Source organism: Diabrotica undecimpunctata, chromosome 8, assembly GCF_040954645.1.
Source record: "Diabrotica undecimpunctata isolate CICGRU chromosome 8, icDiaUnde3, whole genome shotgun sequence".
In the NCBI taxonomy this organism is placed as follows: Eukaryota; Metazoa; Arthropoda; class Insecta; order Coleoptera; family Chrysomelidae; genus Diabrotica; species Diabrotica undecimpunctata.
The window spans coordinates 138,657,729-138,677,213 of record NC_092810.1 but is presented as its reverse complement, the minus strand read 5'-3'; the positions used below and the strand labels follow the sequence as shown (position 1 = coordinate 138,677,213).

The following is a 19,485-nucleotide window of genomic DNA, read 5'->3' as shown; positions in this document are numbered from 1 at the left end:
GAGGTTTTTTTAGTTTTACATTGTTTTTAACTTAAAAATGATCAACTTTAGTAAAAAATTACAAAACTTTTTTGTTCCGGGATCCGAAAAATAAAAAAAAATTGTCCAAGTTCAATATGTTTTTGAACAAGGTTTTTACAATTTGTTTACAAAAATTGTTTAAATTAGGATTACTGTCGATATACATAGATGACAAAATTAGAGAATGATGCTATAGCGAAAACTAGAACAAAACTAAATGTATCAGCTATAATAGAACCTATTTTTAACTAAATAATGAATTCTATAAACAAAATTTTTGTCTAGCAATCTGCATTGCTTTATCTCCATTATTATCGAATATATTTATGGAAGATTTCAAAACAAATATTCTGTTTATTAATAAAACAAACACTCCTTAAGACATGTCTATTACACTCCAATCTAATCAAAAAGATCAGTGAGTAGTTCTGTCCCAATATTATTAAATACCTAAAACTATCAGAGGTATAACCCTGTTAACAACTGCTTACAAAATACTAACAAATATTCTCTACAAAGGCTACAAGTTTACACAGTTGGCATAGTTGGAAAATACCAGGCCTGATTTACTCCAGAAAAATCAACAATTGACCAGATTCATTCAATAAGACAGATCCTCGAGAAAACACAAAAATTTAATATTGAAACCCATCACCTATTCGTCGACTTCAAGGCCGCATACGACAGTGTCAAGAGAACAGTACTACACCAATCAATGCGTGAGTTTGGTATACCAGAAAAACTTATCCGATTAACGAGAATGACAATGTCTAACTTAAAAGCCACCATTAGGATACAGAGAAAATTCTCGATCCTTTGAGATAAAGAATGGACTCAGACAAGGGGATACCCCTGCCTCCTATTTGATGGCGGTACTATTTACATTAGATTGATACAAATCTTAAAGCTAATGGAATGAAAACAAAACCAAGTATATGTGGGTTACTAAGGATCCTATAGCAAATGAGGAACGGGATACAGCATTTGGAAGTCATATATTTGAACGTGTTGATAGCTTCACATACCTTGGCTCCCTAGTGACTACTATCAATAAAGCAAACGAAGAAATTAAAAGACGAATAAATCTTACAAATATTGCATACTATGGACTCCAAAATTAATTTCACTCAAGACATATTCAAATAAAAACTAAAATTATTATATTCAAAACACTGCTGAGGCTGATCCTCATATACGAAGTGGAAACATAACCTAATGCAGAATCTAACGCAGAAGGATGAAAGATTTCTGAGAATATTCGATTCGATTCGATTGCTAAAAAGCTAACGATAGAAGCATCTATAGGAAGAAGAAGCAGAGGCCGACCGCGAAATAACTGATTAGATGGGGGTTGAGACCGACTTACGGATACTAGAGATTAGAAGAAACCAAACAGAATGGCGACTAATTTTAGAGAAAGCCAGGATCCACAGAGGATTTTCGAGTCAAAGATGATGATGACTTAAAACTATATTTACACAAGCACTCGTGTACACTAAGTAACACTGTACTCTGCTTTTGAAGTGATTGCTACACTAACTAAAATGGCTTCTCCCTTTAGTCTTCTTACTAACTCTATATTATCCGGGAATTAGAGAGCTCCGATATTCACATGTTAATACAATCTTTGCTCACTCATGATTGTTGGCACAATTCCTTATTATCTGTTCAACAGTTTCCATTTTTATGTGTCGGTGTCGTATGTGTTGATAACACAACTCCAGAGCTGAGCCCCGTATGACCATACCGGTCTGAATATTTGTTTATAGATCAAGTTTATTATCTATGAAGAACTTTGAGTTTCTTCTAAGCAATCAGTACAATTTTTTTGTATTTCAGTTCAAGTTCCTCTAGTTTTTTTATATCGACATTCCAACAAAATCTCGTATCAAGATGCATACCCAGGTACTTCTCAGTATCTGCAACAGGGATCTAGGTGTCATATTATCCTTCATTTTTTGATCCAATCATCGATCTTCTTCACTGAACATTGTAGATTCCTTGCAGCTTCTTCATGATTATTTCCCTCTGCCAGAACAGCTTTGTCATCCGCAAATGTTTCTATTGTTCCATTTTTAAGTTCAGGAGTATATTTAGTGTATAAAAAGTAGAGAACTGGATCAACCACACTTCCCTACGGCACTCCCGCCTTGATTTCCTTTAACTCTGTGTAGGTATCCCCCTGCTTTATTCTGAAGTGTTTTTTCAAAAATTTGTTTTGTTTGAAAATTTGTTTAATTTATTTAATTGTTTTGTAAATCGAAACGTCAAAATATACTTATTTTGAAGTAAACTTGTGGCTTATTACCAATAAAATAAGTAAATTACATTAAGTTACCACAAGAAAATAGCTTCAGAACATTATTGTCTATAATTTCCAATCCAATCATTATGTATTCGTCACTAGACGTAATATACTGAAGATATTTAGTTAAAATGTTCCAAATTACAATTTTAATTTTATTATTTGTATAGGGCTAAAAAAATATTATACGCAATACATGCATGACGTGTCTTTTTTATCCATGGAATTCTCACCATTGGTCAATCTTTTCATTTGTAAAAAAACAACTTTATTCACTTGTTGCATAGATTCCTATTAAAATTAATTTAATAATAATATGTTCTTTATAATATATTAAATTAAAATCAACATTCTTCTGGTTATGTACAAAATCTCGAATAAATCTGAAACATACAAGAATATTTACAGGTCAGTTGGCGGTTTACTAAACGTGAAATTATTCAGAGATTAAAATGTTACCTAGACAACGAATTATAGGGCAACAAGAGACTATGAATAGTATGCGGCTTGTATTAATTTGTCGAAAACAGAAACGCTTACTATATGAAAATGAGAGTAAACCGGGGAAAAATATGAGGAAGTGATTTGGACGGTAATTATGAATTTTACAACACTTAATATAAAATTTTTCTGGTAGAATCAGATTTAAGACCATTAAAATTTAATAACATTTAAGAAGTTACAAATTGCTGACTGGCAAAGTTTGAATTTGGCTACAAGATTTTTAATTCACGGTTAGTAATATATTATATAAAATATAAAAAACGATCGAAAACTTGGTACAGACAGACATTGAAGTAACATGGACTGCTCTTAAAACAAAAATAACAAAGATACAAGAAGAAGACATCGGGTTCATAAAACACAACAAAAAACAAGAATGAATAACGCAAGAGATCATGGACCTCATGGACGTAAGACGAAAACATAAAACAAGCCCCATAGAATACAAGCGAATCAACAAAATCATTAGAAAAAAGTGCAGGGAGGCGAAAGAAAACTGGATGTCAACAAAATGCCTAGAAATCGAACAACTTCAGGAAAAATACGACACATTTAATATCCATAAAAAAGTAAAAGAAATGACAGGTAGACACAAAAAGCGACAAGCAACAATATTAAAAAATGATAATATCGAAATAATTATGGGTACAGAAGACAAACTAGAGAGATGGAAAGAATACATACAAACTCTTTTTGACGACGATAGACCTTGTTCTCCACCATCCACAGACAATCGAATAAATGAAAAAGGCCCAGTAATAACCAAAGAAGAAGTAATTCATGCAGTAAAATCTCAGAAAGATGGAAAAGCCATCGGTCCAGATAATATCAATGTCGAAATACTTAAACTAATTGCAGATAACGAAAGTAAAAGCCTAGATTTAATAACAGCACTATTCAATAAGATATATGACACAGGTAAAATACCAACAGACTGGCTAAAATCAACATTCGTAGCATTACCAAAAAAATCGAATTCCTCACAATGCGATGATTATCGAATATTAAGCTTAATGTCTCATGTCCTTAAAACTTTTCTCAGAATTATCCATACACGAATTTACAAGAAGTGCGAGTTCCAGATGAGTGACACTCAATTCGGATTTCGAAACGGATTGGGAACACGAGAGGCTCTTTTTGCTTTAAATGTGTTAACGCAACGATGCAGAGACATGAATGTAGATGTATATGCATGTTTTATTGACTGTCAAAAAGCATTTGACTGCGTTAACCATCAAAAGATGATCGAAATTCTGAGAACAACTGGAGTTGACGAACAAGACTTGCGAATTATCTCAGAACTATACTGGCACCAAACGGCAACAATTGAAATAGAGCACACAACATCCGAAGACATACAAATCCGACGAGGAGTGAGACAGGGTTGCGTCTTATCACCGCTACTCTTTAATTTGTATTCGGAGTCTATATTGAGAGAAGCATTAGACGAGGCCCAAGGCGGAATTAAGATTAACGGAATCAGCATAGACAACATCAGATATGCTGACGATACCGTCTTAATAGCAAGCAACGCACAAGAACTACAAAATATAATAAATGCGGTAGTTCACCACAGCGAAATGTTCGGTTTACATCTACACGTTTCCAAAACTAAAACTTTAATATTTTCAAAGACACCAATAAACGTACAGGTGTATGCCAAGGGTCAAATAATAGAACAGATAAATTCCATAAAATATTTGGGAACAAATATCAATAGTCAGTGTAATCCAAAAAAAGAAATCCTATCAAGAATCGAACAAGCAAGGAAAACATTCATGAGGATTAAAACATTTTTTACAAGATCAGACCTTAGTCTACAGCTTAGAATCCGAATGATCAGATGTTACATTTTTTCTGTCTTACTGTATGACTGTGAAAGTTGGACAATGGACTCTGAAATAGAAAAAAGAATAGATGCCTTTGAGATGTATATATACAGACGAATGTTAAGGATTCCATGGGTACAAAGAGTTACTAATGTTGAGGTACTTCGTCGCATGTGTAAACAAAAAGAATTACTAAGAATAATCAAAGAGAGGGAAATGCAATACTTGGGTCATGTGCTGAGGGGCGAAAGATATGAATTACTTCAAGTTATACTGGAAGGAAAAGTACAGGGCAAAAGATCAGTAGGAAGACGCCAGAACTCGTGGCTGAAAGACCTAAGGAGATGGTTCGACCGCTCATCCGCAGAGATTTTTCGCGCAGCAGTTTCCAAAACTACAATTGCCATTTGGATCGCCAACCTTCGAAAGGAGACGGCGCAATGAGAAGAAGAATATATTATATATATAGTTAGTAAATCTTATACATACATATCAGCGGACGCTTCTGCGAAAAGTGGAATAGATGAGACGGGACAAGAACCGCCAACGATTCTTGAGTTTAAAGAACCAGCTACAAAAAATCTATACTTATGTAATTCTCATCTGAAGTATATAAATAAGGTGGCCATAGTACCATATTGGCACTGCAGCAGCTCATAAAAGAAATATGGATACAGAAATCCCTACTTAGTGATTAAAGTCAGTTTAAAATTTTATGTTCAGCATCTCCTATTTCTGTACATTGACAATATGAACTATCCTTTAAATTTATTTTGTATAAATATGTTGGAATTAGCCTGGTTAAATATCAGAAGACATATTTGTCTTGCTATGTGTATAGGTTTATTTCTATGGCAGTGACACTCAGAACTACATATTTGTTGCCATTCTGGTCTCACCAAGATAACAAAAGTCTGTCGTCGAATTTAAAGTTGTGAGCAATAATATTGCAGTAAGTTAACGAGTTCCTGCAGACTAAGGGAGTACCTATAGAGACATGGCAACAGCATTTTAAGGAGCTATATGATGCTGAAGAAACGCTGAATATAAACGAATACGAAGCAGATATAAGTGCTACAATCAATGACGAAGAGGTAGAAGCAAAGATCAGGAAGCTAAAAAACAGAAAATCACCTGGAACAGATGGTATACCCAATGATCTCTTAAAATATGGAGGCCCTGAACTTGCAAGTAAACTATCACAACTATTTAACAAAATCTTAAACGACACAGAAACACCAGAGGAGTGGCATAAGAGCATCACAATCCCCATATTTAAAAAAGGACAAAAAACTTGCTCACAAAACTACAGAGGAATAACCCTTTTAAATACAATGATGAAACTTTTCACAAGTATTCTTAAGGACAAATTGGAGGGGCAAATCACTAATGCTGAAGAACAATAAGGTTTTACAAGAGGGCGGTCTATAACAGATGCAGTATTCATAATAAAACAAATAAAAGAAAAAGCTATAGAGTTCGGCATGCCAGCTTATATTTGCTGTATTGATCTGACGAAGGCGTTTGACAGGGTTTGCCTGGGAGACATTCTAAATATATTAATAGAAAATAAAATGCCGACCAACATAACAAAGATAGTCCATAACCTAAATAACAACAATGTAACCAAAATTAGAGCAGTAGACCAATTCACTGAAAATATTCTAACACATGTAGGAATTAGACAAGGCGACAGTTTAAGCCCCTTCTTGTTTAACCTACTCATGGGCAAAATTATAAACAAAGTAACATCTCTCAATCTCATATACAGAATGGTCAACACAAGAATTGGTATGGTGTGTTACGCAGATGATGCAGCAATTATTGCCGAATCAGAAGATGATCTTCAGAGACATCTCTTTCAGTTCTTTCAAATAAGCCGCCAACTAAATATGACCATTTCTACCAACAAAACTAAATGTATGACAATAGCAAAAGATTCGCTCAGATGTAAGTTAGTAGTTGAGAACAACCCCATAGAACAGGTGATGCAATTCAGATATCTGGGCATAGATATATCAAGCAGACACGACCCAGTAAAGGACCTTAGGAGTCAGATCAAAAAAGCATCTGCATTGTCGGGATGTCTGTGGGAGATAGTCTGGTCAAATCCGTATATGCGCACAGATAGTAAAATTAGAATCTACAAGACTTGCATACGACCGATCATGACATATGGCTTAGAAGTGCGCGAAGATACCAACAAAACGAAACAGATGCTAAGGGTTACCGAGATGAAAACACTAAGAACAATAGTGGGCAAAACAAGAAGAGACAGGGTGAGAATTACAAACGTTAGAGAGCAGTGCAAAATTCAAGATATAGCAAGAAGATAGTTCTCCCTAAACTAAAAGACAAAACCACATAAACTCAATATCATACAAGTTTACACGCCAATCAGTAAAGCAGACGACATAACAGTCGAGGAATTCTGCTAACTCTAATATGCAGTGACTTTACCGCAAAAGTCAGCAATACTACACAGAATGAAGACCTAAAGAATGTAGCGGGAAAGTTTAGCGTACATCCATATTAATATTCACTGGAGATTATCAATCCAAACAGTCAGATTATATCCAGAGGTAATGTGTGGTCAAGATCATACTCTCCTCGTAGCTAAAGTAAAGTTTAAACTTAAAGCGCCCAACAAACGGAGAGAGACAAGGAGGATAGAACTAAGAAAGAAGGACGATCTTCTCCAAGAATTTCAAAAAAGTTTGCCCTATATTGGTAAGAGTATATGACAAAAAAAACACCAATTAGTAGCGCAAAGGTAAATAATGCAGTGAAACAAAAGCACTGGATAACAGATTAAACGGATTAAAATAATTGAGAATAGAAGAGATCTTTGTCAAAGTAGTGTACATAATGAAAGGAAATACGCAAGTTTAAGAGACCTCAACAAAAAAAGCAAAACGAAGATGCAAGGCTGATTGAACAACAATACTTGCACACAGGAAGTACTAACAGAGAAGATATATATAGAGATGGATATAGACATTATATTGCCGAAATCTATATAAAGATGATCAACGCCAGGAAGTTGTTCACCAAACTCAAAAAGAAATCAAGGAAAACATACTAGAGAATGAAATAAGAAAGCACCAGGTACAGATATGATAATAGCAGAAATGCTCAAAGCTACAGAAGAAACCGGAATAAAATTGCTTCACTTGCTCTGTAACAAAATATGGTATTCCAAGCAATGGCCTGACGACTGGACAAAATCTACAATAAGGGCGACTTGTCTGTCTATACCGTCGATATACCGTCAATATCGTCTAGATATGTAGCTTGTTTTTATTTACTTTTATACAGCAACGCTTAGTAAACTTACCTCTCCTAATGACCATTTTTATAGTCTGATTACTAGTGTTTTCTTCCTTTGTTTATTTTTTCCTTATTGTTTCATTCATATAATTTTTTTTTGTCTCTCTTTCGTCTCCAGATTCTTCCACCAAATAATTTGCTACTAGTTTTTTGGTTTTTCTTGTTTTCCGCAAAACCAATTTGTTAAATAATATGTTTACTTTTGATTTTTGTTAATTCACACATTTTTATAAAATAAATATTTAAAATGAGGCACTTTTTATAATAATCTACACGATCCAGGTGGCATAAGAATTATAGCTAATAATATACCAACTTTTCGTCTCAGCTAAAGAAAGTGACGATTCACGTTATCAGCTGCGGTTACAAAATATAAGCAATCTAACAATCATCGTGTTTAGTTATATTTAGTATATATAAACAAGTCAATAGTTTAAGTGAAAAACATGAGGTATGTTTTGATTTTATTTTATATTTATAAATATTAAATAATCAGTAATTTAATAATTTAGACTTAAGTAACAATCCAGAACTACCAAATAATCTTATTGTGCAATAAATTCTAGTTTATGAGTAATCAGCTCACAATAACAAATTAATTACTAATGCGAATGTTTTCCCGCGAATATTTGATCACGCTCTTTCTAGCTATCGCCTTCATAATTTTTCTATTTCTTTGCAACTATTGCTTCCAAAAACTGTTATTTTTATATGCTTTTATTAAGGATTTCAAATTTATCAATTATCCATGTAATATAATCTGAAATTATCATTAATAAGATTTTTTAGTTCAATTTAGTTCCAATTTCGTTCTCTACTAATTGTGTTGCCAAGAAACTTTTCTATCTAAATTTTTGATGGAAAAAAGAAATCAGCTTTCCAAATATATAGATCATTAAAAACCAGAGTGTAATACAAGAAATACAAGAGAATAAGAAACAAAATATTTAGCTAAAATAATTTAAAGATATCGTACACCGAAAGGAATTTACGAAAATATTAGGGGCAGATTGTTGTGGGCAAACACAACAAATAAGGATGTTCATAAGACAACGTAAACGAAAAAAAAAGCGTATATCCAATGGGTGGATCTTCTTCTTTAAGTCCCATCTTCTATCGAAGGTTGGAAATCATCATGGCTATGCGGACTCTGTTGACTGCCGCTCTAAAAAGTTGTGCACTACTGCATTCAAATCATTCCCTTAAGTTCTGGGTGGATAGTAAACAATAAAGAGATAGAAGCCATTATCTAGGGCTAAAAAGAAAAACAAGAACAACAATAGCTACAGCCAAAAGAGGGATACATGTGGGATAAAAAAAAACCAAGAGATTAATACCTACTTCGAATAAAGTAGGTATTAAGGAATGAAGGAATGAAGGAAGGACTGAAGTAATGAAGGAACAACATCGCAAATTCAAAATGGAAATAGATTATTACAGAGATTCCTCGTCAATAAAGGTTTCCATCAAGGATGCTGTACTTCACCTTATTTAAGATATATGTTGCGATTGAAACAATGGAAACGCAAATGTGGAGTTATAAGTGTAGACCTTGGATAGATATGTTTATATATCTTGCAATTAGGAAATGACCAGGTTATCATCGCGAATTATAATGATCTAAAATATATCGCAAGGAAACTTCAAGGGGAATAAAAAAGAGGGGCTGGAAATTAATAGAGCAAAAACTAAGTACCTAACAATAGGCACCCAGATGACGGATATAACATTAGAAGATAATGGCATAAATATACCCTGTGACCGACACACGTACCATGGAGTAGTTTTAGACTCTATATGAAAAGATGATTAAGAGATAAAAAGAAGAAAAACGTAAGTTAGAAGACAGATAGGCTGTATGAACAATATTAGAGTCAGGAAAATGGGGAAAAGAAGAAAATATAACATAATATATCTTATTTAAAAAGAATTCCTTTATACGGACCAAAAATTTATAAAATAATAAATGAAAGCTAGAGGCAGCCGAAATTAACGTCTTTAGGAGGTCACTCGAAGTATCCTACTGAGAAAGAATTCTCAACGATGGGATAAGATGACGAATGGAAATTGAAGGCTCAAGAATGACAAATGTCAAGAGGAAGCAACTGGTAAGATACGGACAATTTCAGAGGATGGAAAATGCAAGACTCCCGGAACAGATTATGAAGTGCAGAAGACGAGGAAGACCTCAAAAATCCTGAAGGGAAAAAATAACCAAGGCAATAATTGCCAAAGATCTTCGAAAGTTCCAATGGAATGATCAAACGGCACGGAAATTAGGCATCGGACAACGCCTCAAGACGTATATCCAAGATCTTGAAATCTGATAAATTACATGTGTGGCCTGTTGTATTGCAATGATAAACTACTGTACAAGATTTTTTCTTTGTTTCGCAATTATTCTGTGCTTTGTTATTCTTTGTGTTGAACATTGCGGTGTTTGCCCTATATACTGCCCATCACATTCGAGAGTGAATAACGAAATATATCTGGATTTGCTGTATAATTCTACTAATCCAATTAAAACAACCATAATAATTAAACGTGATCGCTGTCGTGAAGAAAACTTAAGTTTTCCACCTTTTTCTGTAACTCTGGTTACTACGGTAGCATGGGAACTACTGAATCGCCTGCAATGAATTTGCAGGCGATTTGTTGATGATTTGTCAATGAACAACGGTGCTAATAGTAATCGGAAGATAGCTGCACAACGCCATTACGTGATATTATAGGATACCCGTTACACAGTAGTTACAAATGAAATATAACCCCAGTAGCCTATTATTGGAAACACTAGTTGAAACTTACCAAACTAATTAGTTAAAAAAAACGTATTTATATTCATTAATCAAATTCAGTATTTTCATCAGAAATGTGGCAACATTGCTAAAAGAAATGTACAACAGTAGAAAAACGTTCATATAAAAAAAATTATATATTAATTCTTGAATACTGTATTTTACTTATATATTTACATATTTTACTATACTAATATTTCTGAAAGACATGTACAATATCAATATGCGCATCCTGGACGAAACGTTCTTGCGGGAAATATTATTTTAAAATTTCTGAGGAAATATGCATCATCATCATTCAGCCACTCGCGTTCACGGCTGGACATAGGCCTCAGTTTCGTCCAATGGTCTCTACACTGAGTCGCTTGTAATCAGTTTCCTGCTACTCGATTCAGATCATCGGTTGATCTAGTCGATGGTCGTCCTCGTCTTCTTTTATAGTTTCTGGAGCTCCATTCCATGATTCGTTTTGTCCACCGCCCATCTTGTGCTCTCGCTAAGCACCCTGACGACGTCTTGAAGGCCTGATCTTTACCAGATTTGTTGGTGTATGTGGTCTCAAAAGCTAATATTGTTCTGAAGCTATTTTCTTGTGCCATCTTAATAGAATTCACTAGTTTTTTAGTAGAAACCTTCATTTTTACTTTAATGCATTTTTAGTTGATAAATAAGCAAAGCAGAATATATATATATATATATATATATATATATATATATATATATATATATATATATATATCTTGTTTTTAGATTTTTACGATGTGTCTGTAATGTATAAATCATTATGTTTTTTGACGATACTGATATGGCAACCGAAACATCTAATCCAGAACTTATTTGAATATTTGTGGATTATATTAAAAATTATTGATATTCTGCCCATAAATAGATAAATTAAAATTACCCTCATCTATTCCATTTTTAATAAATTTGTTTTTATTTTCAGAATCAATAAGGATGCGTAATGGGGAGGTGTTTTCTTTGGAGGATTCGTACGTTTGTAGTCGCCATTTTGATAGAGTTATTTCTTATAGAAGGAAACGCGCTCGTGAAAAAGGTAAATAATATTTTAAATAGATCTAATAATATTAAGGTCGAATTATAATAAAAATAGAAAATAATCTAAAATATTGCAAACTTTTACAAATTAATCCTTTTGTTTACAAATTAAATTTCATTAAGCTAAAAATCTAAATTTTACAACATAGCGAGAATAAGTTTTACAGTTTCAAAATGTACCACTTGGACACTATAAGATATCCACATGTGAGGACATCGTGAGTCAATATAGTAAAAATATTAATTTTTTTAGTACTGACAAAAAAAACTAAGGTATTTTATTATAATTTTAATAGTAGCAGTATTTTTATTATTGTTTTGAGTATTGAGTAATGTAAGATATCTTACAAAACAATTTTTGTCTTTACTTATACAGAGATGAGCATTGCATTTGTCGCATGTCATTCGTGATTTGCCCTTATAACAAGGCAATGCACATCTGAATGCATTAGGTTTATCATCGTGTATGAGCCAATGATGAAAGCCATCTAGCCGCACTATTTCTTTGACAGGGTGCGTTTCAACCACGGTACACTTGTAGCTCTTCGGAGATGATGGTCCTAGCTGTTGTTCCGGAACCGTAGACAAACGGCCTCTTTTTGCTTGTAGTTGTTTTCATGCTTTTCAGCAGAACTTCTTTATCTCTGTTATTAGTCAAAGATTGAAGGACTTCCCTACTAATATCAAGTAAATGCTAGAGAGACTACATAATACCTCTCATCAAGAATGTCTAAAGATAAATTTCTTTAATGACAAACACAATTCTCAGCGAAAGTATCGACATTGATGGAACTCAGATAGAGGAGACTGAATGAATCTACGAAATACATACAACATGCGAATTCTACCGAAAAATAGGACTGACATGAGCCGCCTTTAGTGACGTGCTAGACATATTGAAATCGAACCTTCCCATATTTTTTAAATGAAAGCTTTCCTATCAATGGGTTCTGTCTATCCTTACCTACGGTGCAGTCCATTTATGTTGGGCCTATCTCCAAGAGATCGGATTGCAAATAAAGAAATCCGAAGAAGAACAGAGTGGTCACATGGGTGGGAACATAGGGGTTAGTAAGGTTTTTATTTATATGAAAAGGAAGGTGATTACCCAATTTCAAACTGTAGAACTTTTCCTTTAAGAGTTATCAGACAGACAGACAGACAAGCAGGCAGATAACGACGCGATTTTACTAAAAAGTCATGGGATCCTTAATGATTACACTATTATTCATTTGTAAGGTTTTTTTTTTATTAAGAGAAGAACCAACCATAGGCTATTACCGAAATGTTACACATAGTGATATATGTGTAATAATTTAAGGTAGTCTCTTAGATTCTCCATCGGACACATCACCTAGCATCTCGGATAAATTGTTGGATAAGCGATATTGAGACCGTTGTTTATAATATTGGCATTCTATTCATATATGCTTGATGCTTACAGATGTGTTACACATTTCGCACTGGAGAGGGTTATTGTTTGTGAACGTCCTTTAGGTATGAATGTATTAGTCTAAGTGTCTTAGGTGTTGTCTTGTTAGCACCGTTTGTAAGAGACGATTTGTCTTGGGTTCCAAGGTATTGTATCATTTTTGATAGATCGAGGTCAAGCATCAAATTGGCACCACCCGAGTTGTCATAAACATAACACCTTCGATTGAGCCACGATTTTAAGTCGCATGGTAAGTATTCACTTCACTATTTCACTAACCTTACTCGTTGCTGCACTACGTGTTTTTTTATCTGCTACTTCATTATCCTCGATGCCGATATATGATGGGATCTATACAAATTTTATTAGCTTATTTGCTTCTGAGCAATTAGAAGTTCGGATTTAATTTTCTTTTTTATGGAGTGTTTGGGATATATATGTATGTTGTATGACTGCCATAGGGCTAAGAGAATCGGTAAGAATGAAAGCTCGTGCAATGTTAGAGTTATTTAAATATTTAATCTGCCTTGAAGATTTTGTTAGTGAGAGAAGTTTGAACATAAGATTAGTTGTTGGGATGACTGTAGCTGAGCTTACACCATCATTAGATATAGATGCGTCTGTGAAGATAGTTAAAAACATTTTATGTGCTTCTCAGGTTTTAATTATTAAAGTAATGAGAGTATTCCGTTTATCAAATTTATCGAATTGAGTACAAAAAGATACATGCTCGGATCGTTACACTATCCAGTGAAAGAATGTGGTCAAGATTTGTTGGAATAACGATTGGGAAACTAATGTCTAGAGAGTCAAGTTGATACTTTTGTGTAAATTTATTTTGAGATAGAGGGTGGTTTTTATTTGCTGCGATGGATAAGGCATGAGAGTATGAGGAGTGTATGTCTATGTTATTAGGATAGTTCTCCGCATTCGCTGTATAAACTTTCTATTAGAGTGGTGCGAAAAGCACCAAGGGCAATTTTAAGGGCATTGTTTTCATTGCGGAGGAGTAAGCAATTGAACCGTAATCGGTTTTTGATCTAATAAAAGATTTATAAAGCATAATCAACGTGAAATAATCTGAATCCCAATCGGGTTTGAAAGAGTTTTAATAGATTAGGTCTGTTACTACAAGTTAAAATGAGGTGGTTGATATGTTCTTTTCAGGTAAGTTTTTGTTCGAACCTACTTAGTAATTATAATAATGGTTTAAATATACTTTTTTCATTGATTAATTTGTAAGTTGTTCTTTAAAAGGTATTAAAATATTATAATCTACAGTGCCACTATAGATTATCTACTTTCTCTGCTTCATACCAATAAATAAGTAGAAAAATTATTTATTTGGTTATTTTATCTTTGTTTTCTGTGGTTTTATACTTCTCTACTTTTTAGCTTGTTATTTAACTTGTATATTATATAGAGTTAATAAATATATATGTTGACATGACACCAATGCTTTTGGGTTATAATTTCAAAATGATAGAGTAATAAATTTCTAATATTCTTTATATCTGGTTTTGACATTCTGAAATTTTTAAATCTCTAAATTACCTTCTAGTAACTTTTTTCGTGTATCTCCGCTGTTTTTTTTTTCTTTTTATCGTTTGAATGCTCGCCACTTGATGAGTTTCTCTCAAAGTGCTGAATATTTCGTTCCTTTTTTATATGTAGGGCAATTTCAAAAATGACGATATTACAGAATAGCTATTTATATGTAATATCGTAAAACGAACGTGTTTTTTGAACTACGAATAGATATGACATTTTTTGCACCGGCTATGTTCGTGATGCAACACATAATACAAAAAATATGCTGATTTGCATCGTATTTTAAACAAGATTTTCTATCATTCGGTTGTTACGAAAAAATACAATTATTATTATATTCTATATAATATAATTAGATAGTATTAAAAGCTTTTTTATGTTTTTATGGAGATAATATATTGAAAATCGTGATTTTGTCGGATATTTCACATTTATTTTTTTAGTGTTGTTTAAAAATGGCGATTCTAAATATTTTCTACTTTAAGATGTATAAGATGCTAAGGTTGGAGTAGAAAATTTGATTCCAAATAATTCAATTCAGAAAGATGTCTCTAGAAAAAAGTGGCTATAAATAAGACTATAAAAGACTAAGATTTCTACGTTTTCAAATATTTTCTTTTTCTTCTTTTTTTATGTAGACATTACCCTGTCTGTTTTTCAATGTACCTCCAGTAAGTTGTCGTTCCATCGTTTTCGTGATCTTCCTACTGATCGTCTTCCTATTGGTGAACCGCCTCTTGCCGTCTTTACTACTCTACTTGTTGTCATTCGGCTTATATGATCGTTCCATTCTACTCTTCTATTTCTTAACCAGTTCTTGATGTTCTCCACCTTGCATCTACGTCGTATATCTGTACCTCTAGCTCTGTCTCATAGTGTCTTGCCATCAATTTTTCTAAGTGTTTTCATCTCTGCTGTTTCTAACATCCGTTTTGTACTCTCTGTGTTAGGTCGTGTTTCTGCCGCGTATGTCATTATTGGTCTGATGACTGTTTTGTAAATTCGGCCTTTCATTTCTTACCTAATAGTTTTATTTCTCTGCGGCTCTGTTTGCTTTATTCACTTGATCTTCCACTTCTCTAAACTCTATCACTTGTTCTTTTATTTGACCTTCCAGCTCCAATTTACATCTTAGTAAATTTGCTGTTGTAACCATGCATTTCGACTTTTTTGGGGAAATTAACGTATTAAATTTTCTGTCAGTTAAATTAAATTGGTGCAACATACGTTGTAAATCATCTTTACTTTAAGAGAGTAGTATTGCATCGTTTGCATAGCAGGTTATTTTAAATTGGTTCTCTCCTATTTGCTATCCTTTTTAAGTTCTTACTTTTTCATTATTTCATCCATAATAAAGTTGAACAATATAGGACTCAGGGAATCTTCCTGTCTTATCCCATTGCCAGCTTTAATAGGGTCGGTTAGTTCTTCTTCCTCTTTTACTTTTATTGTGTTGTTTTGGTAGATATTTTCAATCGTTTTGATTATTATTAGAGGTATCTCTCTTTTGTACAATAAGTGGATAACGTCCTTTAATTTAATCCGGTCAAATGCCTTCTTAAGGTTAATGAAACATAGATATGCTGGTTTGTTGTATTCTAATGATTTCTCTTGCACTTGCCTCATTATAAATATACCGTTGATCGGTTTTGTTCTTCTGCTAGTGTTATAATTGCATTCAGTTTATTTGTTATCACTTTGGTTGTTAATTTTAGTGTTGTGTTTAATAAATTAACTCCTCTGTAATTTTTCAGGTCCAATTTGTCTCCATTTTTGAAGAGAGGTATTATGATTCGTGATCTCCATTCTGAGGAATTATTTTTCGGATTAGTTTGAATAGTTGTTTGGTCAGATCTGGTTCTCCGTACTTTAGGAAATCGTTCGGTATTCTGTTTTTTCCTGATAATTTTCTATTATTTAACTTTATTAATGTTTCCTGTACCTATTTCTCCTCAAGATTTATTTCTTCATTTGTCGTCACCTCTGGTGTTGGTGGTTCATTATCGTCACCTTTAGCAAATAGGGATCGAAAGTAGACTATCCATGTTTTCTTTTGAATGTGTTTACTTTTTATTAGTTAGTTTCATTAAATTTTCAAATATAAATGTATCAATGTTGTGGATTTTCTTTTTCATCGATTTTTTAGATTAGGTTATAAGTAAGTTTATGTTCAATATGACTCGTTGCTTAACCACCCTTTCACTCTACCTAAAAAGTCTATTATGGTTCATCTTAGGTTAAAAGTTTTCCATTCAGTCCAGTCTTTTTAACAAAGTATATTATGGTCCTATATAATACTTCTACAAAGTCGGAGAGCTGGAGTTGATAATGGCCAAATGCAGTGAGCCTTAACCTATCCCACCCAGGGCAGTTGCACAGAAATTGTTCCACTGTCTTATCTTCAGCTGTCTCTGTCAGTTCAATATTATTTATGTGCCCCTTGAGGCAACGGACAGTGGAGCGAAAATGCTTAAAATTATTCAATCCTCAGGAGATTGAAGTATAGCCTCGAATTTTGGCAGACTTGTTTATGTTACCAAGCAGTATGAATAGTGTGTTTCAACGAAAATTTGCCGGATCTTTCGCTTTTGGATTTTTTTGTGGGGTACCTAAAATTAAAAACATACGCCACTCCGCCTGCAGATCTTGCAGAGTGACAGAATGCTGATTATTGAGACCGGAGGTATTTGCAAATGTACGAAGGCTTTTGAAAATATACTTTATTATTGTATGGAGGTCACAGGAGGAAACATTTCGAACATTTAATTGGTTAATTTGATGAAATTTTATGTTTTTTGTTATTACTGTATTCAACCAATAAATTAGTTAAATACAAAATTATTTTCAAAGTTATTCCGAAAATAAAAAAAAATAAAGTGTCGTGTAGAGAAAAAAAATCCTTTAAAATGATGTGCCACTTGTCCACACTTCCTATTTAAAACAAACTGGGGGTTGACGCGGGCAGTAGTGGGCTACATTTGGGGGCATGAATTTTGCATGAAAATTCGTCGCCCTCCCAATAAATTGACTTGTTTTTTTTTTTTTTAATTTTGAAGAAACTCTTGGTTTCTTATTTCCTGGGGAGGTCAAATTTTCGTTGGAACACACTGTATATATATATTATGAAATGAATTCGAAGATAATAAATGTTCAGTGTATAAGACAATTGTCAAAAAATAGAACAAATATTTTTCAAAAAAATTGTGCCAAATATCATTTCTATATATAAATTCATATTTATTAATTTGTGTAATATAAATGATATTTTTATAGGTATTTATAAATGTAAGAATTTATATGAAAGGAAATTTATTTTATTTATATATAAATCAAAAGCTATATAAAAAATAAACTACATTCATTGCAGTTTCATTAATTTGAGCTGGTGCTCCTTTAACATGACAAATTAACTGTTTAGCATCAACCTGAAGCTCCAGTGCGCTTGGTGTCCGCATTTATTATCCATTGTCAGTTAATTTAGATTAATTGACAGTTCTTCACGATATGAAAGAACCGTAAATAACATTTTATGTTATTTTCTGCTGTGGCTTGATCATTTTGCGCTTAGCAACACATGATATTATGATACATCACACCGTTTTAACAGATATTTTTTGAGCACTGTAATCTGATGTATGTTTTCTGAATTTTATACTTGTATGTACATATGATATATTAACAATACAATATGTACAACGATACATCATAGCCCCAATATCAGTATGTAGTGAAGAACTAAAGGATAACGATCTCCCCTATATCGTTTTTTTTTTTTTGTTTACACAGGCATGGAATTAGCGATTTTTTTCGATTTGGTTGGGTTCGGGATCCAAAGTTTGCAGATTTACGCAGCTAATTCCCTTTAAGGACCTTCATTTAGACACTTGATGACTAACTAATATTTATTTAAAAAAGTATATAAAAGAACATTTTTTTGTAGTGTTTTGAAAAAAAGACCTTGAATTCCTTAGGTTTTCGGGGCTGATCAAAACCGATTTTCAGTTTGAATATTGGATTATTCATTTTCTTTCTCTATTACTATCGTTGGACACGGTAAATATTAATATACCCTCCTATTTTTTTTAATTCCCACGCTTATGGTACTTCGATGTCTAAAGGCTATCTTTAGCTTTTTAGTAGACAAAGGGCTCTAAAATTTCAATTCTAATTGCCGAAAAGGTAGGTCTAAACTTATAAATGATTCAAGCTTCATAATGAGTATATTCGGCACCCGGAGTAAATTTACTTTATTACTTTTTTTTATTCGAGTTAGATTATGAAGACAGTTCCAAACTAACTTGGAGTCAATTCGATTCCATCCCAGTGCCTTTAATGCCGCCTGGCTATCACACAGTTTTTTATAAATTTGTCTCTAGAGTGTCTCTTTATTAGTTCCTGCAAGTAAATTTTCTTCTTCTATGTGTGCCGCGCTTGTTTTCAAGCAGTGGCTATTGTCGTATTAACAAGCTGATGAAATGTTTCTCCGTCAGCAGCTAGATAAAACAATTCCTCGACCGTTCAACCTTTCCATTGTCTAATGTTAGGCAGCCAGGACAGTTGTTTTCTTCCGACCCGGCGTTTTCCTTCGATTTTGCCCTGAATGATCAACCGGAGTAAGCGATATTTAGGTTTTATCAATATATGGCCGAAGTATTG

At 33.2% G+C, this 19,485-nt stretch overlaps 1 protein-coding gene across 3 annotated transcripts in view; it reads left to right on the top strand.

The window, feature by feature from the left end:
• The window catches only part of LOC140448094 (probable G-protein coupled receptor CG31760), a 412,547-nt gene that overhangs the window by 77,645 nt on the left and 315,417 nt on the right, over positions 1 to 19,485 (top strand). For 2 of the 3 annotated variants that reach the window (XM_072541151.1, XM_072541149.1), the window contains exons 1-2: positions 8,408 to 8,440; positions 11,734 to 11,844. In XM_072541151.1, the coding sequence (XP_072397252.1) occupies positions 11,752 to 11,844 (93 nt within the window). In that variant the 5' untranslated portion in view covers positions 8,408 to 8,440; positions 11,734 to 11,751. Of the gene's footprint in view, positions 1 to 8,407; positions 8,441 to 11,733; positions 11,845 to 19,485 lie in introns of those variants that run through there. The other variant, XM_072541150.1, reaches the window with a different exon arrangement.